The sequence below is a fragment of the Seriola lalandi genome, unplaced genomic scaffold, assembly GCF_002814215.2.
Source record: "Seriola lalandi dorsalis isolate HSWRI2012SDOR001 ecotype SW California unplaced genomic scaffold, Sedor1 jcf7180002054901, whole genome shotgun sequence".
Taxonomy (NCBI): Eukaryota; Metazoa; Chordata; class Actinopteri; order Carangiformes; family Carangidae; genus Seriola; species Seriola lalandi.
In genome coordinates this window covers 6489139-6495778 of record NW_019525453.1, presented here as the reverse complement: position 1 = coordinate 6495778, position 6640 = coordinate 6489139, and the positions used below count along the sequence as shown (strand labels likewise).

At 38.6% G+C, this 6640-nt stretch overlaps 1 protein-coding gene across 1 annotated transcript in view; it reads right to left on the bottom strand.

Annotated features, from left to right (window-relative positions):
- Window positions 1-4453: 4453 nt before the first annotated feature.
- The window catches only part of tbc1d32 (TBC1 domain family, member 32), a 75010-nt gene continuing 72823 nt past the window's right edge, over window positions 4454-6640 (bottom strand). Inside the window, exon 34 of the mRNA XM_087180395.1 lies at window positions 4454-5741. Coding sequence (XP_087036521.1) covers window positions 5622-5741 — 120 coding nt within the window. The 3' untranslated portion in view covers window positions 4454-5621. The remainder of the gene's footprint in view (window positions 5742-6640) is intronic.

The following is a 6640-nucleotide window of genomic DNA, read 5'->3' as shown; positions in this document are numbered from 1 at the left end:
GTGTGGGAGTGGGGGGGCAGCATTGAGTAGAGTTCATCAAAAGTCAATAGGGTCTATATGAGTTCAGCTCACAAAAACATCAATAGATGCAGTTTACTGCAGAATAAGAGCATTTTCACTCTTTGTTTGTTTTTCTTTGATCTGACCAAAAAAGAAAAATAATGCATCTCTGCATTTCAGTTCCAGTTCATTTGTAGTTCACATTGTCTAATTACCATCAAAGCAACATTCTCCAAGTTTATGTAAGGTCACATTGTCTGAGAGATAAATCAGACTTTCTGCAGTTTTGATGAGTTGAATCCAAATCCTTCTGAATCCCTCATCAGATCTATTTAGATGTCCAAATAGAATTGAAAATAACCAAACCTTAACGCTTTAATTAAGATCTATTGTTAGTGGTTATGTTGTGAGCGGCTTCCAATTTACTTTTCACTGCAGGTCCTGATACAGAACTGTTATGGTGACTTGGTGTTAATGAGAGTTTAACCGGGAGAATATGACTGAAACTGAAACTGACATGACACAGTGCGATCATCACCACTCTGTTGTAAAGTCAAGTAAAAAACAAATACATGGTTGGAGAGTGGCATTAAGCTTTTAGCTCCAGTCCTGCTCATCATTTACACCAGGAAAGTTGACAGTCAGCCCCAGTGACAAATGAGAGGCCTGTTACCTTAATGCTTTGCACATTGCTAATAAGAGCGAAGACAAAAAAACAAAACAACCCATCATGACAAGGGATTTGTTTGCTCCAGAGAGTAAAAAATCCATTTGTATTATCAACCTGGAACCGGCTCTAAAGTAGAACCAGCAATTACAGCCAAAGCCAGCTATCATCCTGCGTCAGGAGCAGTACACAGAGCCCCAGAGGAAAATCAAAAGTGACTTTATTCCAGTGACTTACACAAGTTGCATGTTACTGCACAACAGATATAAAACAGACTGTCAGCCAACACTAATGACTCCCCCTGTACTGAACAGTTTCACTCACAGTGAGAGCAGGGGTGACAAAGGCCTTAAAATAGGTTCCTGACCTTTTCTGACTGATGGCCCATTTGAAATTCTCATAAATGTTGCCGGCTCACATCCGACCCCGTAACGATCGAGGCATATGACGTGGTCCAGCTGGCAACAACGTAAAAGCTCCTCAGATTGGCTGATCACAGTGATGGACTTAATACAAAGAAAAGGAGTTTTTTTAAAAACATTTTAAAGCTGTTAAAGATCATTTAGTTTGAAGACATCTAAAAACCTTATTTATATTTTTTATTTTTTTATAATTACATTTTTTTTTTTTTACCAAACCTGATGAATGAAATCACATGACTGGGCGGCCCATTTGCAGTACGGTCATGTCCCACCAGTGAACCGCTGGTGTAGAAGACACCCAGCAGTAACCTCTCATGTTCTGGGATCTCAGCGATCACCACAAGTTGTGATAAATAAATCATAGTTTTATTAAAACGTTTCCACGTTTGACCTCCGCTGTGTAGCAGCTGAGCTCTCGTCTACACTGCATCTGATTTTACACATGCATTTGAAGTTGACCAGTGCAGTTGCATCTGTGTGAAAGAAACCGCAACAATGACTTATTTTATTATAATTATGTCGTGAATTGTATTTCATTCTATTTTATTTGGTCTTTTATTATTACATTTATGTTTTTTTTTTGCTAATGTTGTTATAGCTTTTTAAATCTATTTTATTTTATTTCACTGTCAGCTTTCTCTCTTGATTTGTCCATCGTCTCCATTTTCCTCACAAATCTATTTACATATCAATATACACCAGTCTACCGGCCCTGTGATAGACCAGTGGCCTCGCCAATGAATCCATGTACAGTGTCAACTCCCTCTGGACTGTTCAACGTTTGTCTGTCTTAGAAAACCAAACTTCTCTGTGTCTGTCTTTCCTTGAAAAGGTTAGCCCCCCCCCCAGCCTACGTTAGCTGCTACACTGTCAGGCTGTTCATGTGTTATAAGAAAATAAGGGGGTCAGATGTCCCCTTACTCCACAGAAGTTTGTGAAGTGTGAAGCGTGTTGTTCGGAGCTCTAAGTGCCATCCATCCAGCAGCTAGCAACGTTCATTTCTCTCAGCAAAGTCGACTTTTCTCTCTGTGTCCTGAAGAAAGGAGAAGAAAAAAAAAAAATTCTTAATCCTCTGCAGTTTTGACAGATTTCAGCCCACCACTGTCTCTCCCCACTAAATCAATCTCCTGCTCTCTCATACTCTGCACAGCGCTCTGCTCAACACAAGCAGTGTCCACATGGATTCAGCTGATGAAAACACTGCGCACCGCTGACAGACATGTCTAATGTGAGCCATATCACAGCGCAGTCCCACCACTGACACACAGATTTATCCCCCCTCTTCGTCTATCTCCACTTCAAACTCTGAAAACTAGAGCAAACAGTGACGTCTGGTAACAGCTTGACATTAAATTTTCCACAAAGCAGACTGACAGAGCGCCGCTGAAGCGAGATGTGCTGCACAGACGAATAATGATCGATAGAGTCTAAAGGACAAAGAGCATCTGGGCTTTTAGTCTCTGATTACTAACACAAGTCAAGCTGGAGTCAGACCTCAGCTTAAAAGCATCGTCCATGTCAACAGGTTACGTCATGGAGGCCGAGGAGCGGGCGCGCAGACATAAAGTATTATTATTCTGAGTCTACAAGTCACTTAAATTTGAAGAAAGCCAAGTAAAGCTCATGAAACGCAGACGGACTATATTTCATGTTAATTGACAGGCCACCCTCGTGTCTTTGCCTCGCGGGGTTTTTGTTTCTCCGTCTGTTTAAGTGCAGGCACAAATGAACTAAAATCATTATCACTGATTCCCAGTCAGCTCCTGAATCAAATTTGAACCTCTTTTATTGGTTTTCACATCCATAAGCAGCCTGACATCTGCATGTTTATCTGATCTGCTTGTTTCTTATGAGACATTTTAGTTTACCTACAGCAAACACCCGCTCAGCCTGTGGGACAGGACTCCTCACTGTGTTATACTGCTGATTGTTTTTCAACAATATTTTTCTTAATAAATATGATTAGAGTTTAAACATTTCCACTCGAACCAATAATGCTACAAATAATGAAACAAATTCTATAATAATTATTAGATTAAAATTCAATTAGATTCTGGTGTGATGCTGGAATACTCCTCAAGTGAGATTTTAAAGTGACCTCAATTTGTAAATATCTGCAAGAATGTGCTACATCTTTAAAAAAAAAAAAAAAAAGAAGCTAGAATCACAATAAAATTTCTAATGAATTCAATATCATTCAAAGTGTTGGTTGTGGCAGGTTAACTCCTGTATTTCAGTAGTAACAGCAGCTCCATAGACCATCAGCAGAGCCCCCAGTCCTCTGGACGACCGTTCAATCACTTATCAGCTGACCGCCTTCTTTCAGCCTGTTTTTCTCGAAATAAAAAAAAAAACAAATCTTAAACTTAAATTTTAAGGTCATTTTCCACGATCCAAGAAATGTCATGTAGATTCAACAATAAACGTAAACAATAGTCTCCAGTTTGCTGTTTCACAAATACTTTAATGAAATTAAGAAAAAACTTTATCATGTGTTTTATAATTTGATTTAATCGTTTATATAATGATCACTCCAACGGTATTTAAAGGCCGTTCCTTAATGCAACGTGACAGGTGTTGCTTGCAACTCCGCAAATCCCCTAAACTTGGCGGTACGTTTTAGCATCCTTCAGCTCGTTGTTTTGGTTTCACAGCTCTTGGTTTTACTGCTGTGGTCCAGTCTCACTTCTTCTATCAGCCTCGTTTCCAGCAGGAAAGCTTCGATAAACCCACTGCACGCTTCTGTGCTAATGTAATTAGGAAAGTCTTTGCTCACACTGTCGCTTCAACAACTTTACAAGGCCATAATATGTAAAACATGTTTGTGATCTGCAGCTTGTTGTGGAGTTCTGCCCCCAAGTGGCCAAAAACACTGATCAATGCAGATTCAAAGTTCAATTCTTGGCTCAATACATGTAAATGGGGAAACAACCTCTGTGGTGAAGTGCTGTGTTTTATTGGGTAAACATTTGATCAGTGTTTCTCACTGTATGCATGCAGTTGTTGTGGGGGAGAGATGGATGGATGATGTGATGAACTCCTTTATTATTCAGGCCTCAGTGTGTCTGAAGAAGGACAACAGGACAGCGGTATAGGGAGAGAGAGAGAGAGCGAGAGAGAGAGCACGCGCGCGCGCTTTGGTTACTAATGAGAGTTTATCACAATGATACAACCTTCCTCATGCATCTTTCATACGAAGGCCTGCATAAGAACACAAACACAAGAGGCTGTATGATGCATTGTTGCGTGTTCAGGCATTAATGATGTTTGACGTAGCCATGAGACGGTTAGTCTGCAGGACCATGGACGTGTTCTTTGTCCGGACAGATGCTTGATATCATAGAAAGTGTACCATACATAAGTGTAACATACTGATTCATGTTTTATCAAAATCTGTTCACATTTGTAACAGAAGACTTATTTCAATATTTAGAACAAGAATGAACACATACAAAAGACCGTATAAATGTAGATATTTACATTGCAGGATAAAAAATACAAATTTCCAACAATCTCTTGGTCTTTTAAACAGCAGCTGTTCATAATCACACACAGTATTTACATCATGTACAGTAATATAATGTTCTTACAGGTAAGACAAGAAGAAAAATGATGTTAAATTATTAAATTAGTTTGGTAATGTTTTGTGTTTGAGCAGGATGTCTTGTAATCTTCCACCTGCAACATTTAATGATGGACAGGGGCTTTTCTGTATTTTTGTTATAGTCAGCAAATGCTACAAAAAGACCAAAACCAACAATGTGTTTGAGGGTCTCAATACTTTCCTGCAGCTCCGAGCCCATTTGATCCTATCAAGGATGTGAATCTTTAAAAACAGGAATGAGGTTTCATTATAACAAAACAAAAGAAAAAAAAAAACCAACAGGCTCAACACTTTTTTAAAAGAGCTGTTCAGTGTAGTTTTTAGCATCTGCCTTCACACTCTTCTCAGCTGTGGATTAATATATACTTAGTATATAGACGAGTAGTTACAGCAACATGACGGTGTAGTTGGCACTGACACAACAATAAAAACGACAGCAACGATGTTCTTGCTAATGAAGGAAAATGTCAGTCAGTGCAACCCTGGCTTAAAGGAAAGGTTACTACAATAATGCTATATGTGCAAAAATGTATTCCAAAGTTGAGTCAAGTGGATTTCAAGTGTTTTCAGTACAAAATTCCTTGTTTTTGTTGCTGTTGTTCGACTGCAGCTCAACAGGGAAACACAAAGAGGGAATGAAACTTTGGCAGATACTTTTGATACTGGAATTGATCCTCCTGACAGCGTTTGTCTGTACTTGTCAGTTTAATGTTGGTTTTGGTTATTTCATGGGATTTATTGTCAATAAGAAAATATAGAATATCACCAGACTTATCCTTTAATTCCACAGAGCAAACACGAGTTATGGAGTTCTGTGCTGTCAAGATTTTTGTGGCGTCTTTACGAATTTGTTTAGAGTTTATCTATCCAACACATAAAAATACTTTTTTTATGCCTAGCGTAGCTGCGACACACATTCAACACGTTCCTACTCTACAGGGTTTCGGACAGTTTTCATGTCAGTGAGAACAATGTCTCTGTAGCGTCTCTCCAGTCCCTCCATGAACTCCAGGTAGTTGCTGACCTTGAAGCCCTGGATTGGCTCCTCCTGTAGGTGAAAAACAAACATTATTGTAGTCATCGACTCAGTACCAAATTAAGGGGGAATTGCACAGTTTTTTGTTTTACACATAAAGGTCACTGGACTCATCATGGGGACTATTCAGGCTGAGAAAACAAACCCTAACCCTTTTACATTTGGAGACTACACACAGTATTTACAACAGAGTCCGTATTGCAAATTGGAGGCATGGAGTCTGACAGACCCGGAAAGGAAAAATATGGTACAGGTGGCATTATGGGAAATTAAACTTGACATATACTAGAGACTAAAAACTAATAACATCTTGGCTTCTGCATCTTCAATTTTGATCTGACCATTTTGCTATAGTTCACCATATGTAATATTCAAGTTCTGAATGCGTTGTTTATGCTGTATATAGTGCCCACAAAAGTAACAAAACATAGCATACACTGAACGGACATTAATCCAAAAAAAATCCCATAATGCAATGTGTAGATGTAAACATAAAAAAAAAAAGAATACTGTCTGTCTGTTGTATAGGGAGTAGTGAATGAGTGAGGGAGTGATTTGTCTCTTGCATGTCTCTCCACTTCATGCGGGTGCGATATGAAATCACTGGAGTACCACTTTAAAAGTAGCAATGAGGATATTAAAAGTGTCCAAAGTAATTTTTAAAGCACAGATTGTTTGTCCATACTGTGTTGCAATTTTCATCACTTCATTAGTGAAGTGAAAAGCTGCAGTTATTATAGTTAGAAAGAAACTAAAGAAATATGCACACAGACTGTTTGGTTGTTGAGATTGAAGGTGGCTTGCATTATTATCACTCACTTTGTTAGGAGGTGAATTTTGAATAATTCGATGTAACCCTTTCATTAAAATATTTTACATTCAATTTATTCCAAAGTCACAGGAAATGAAAT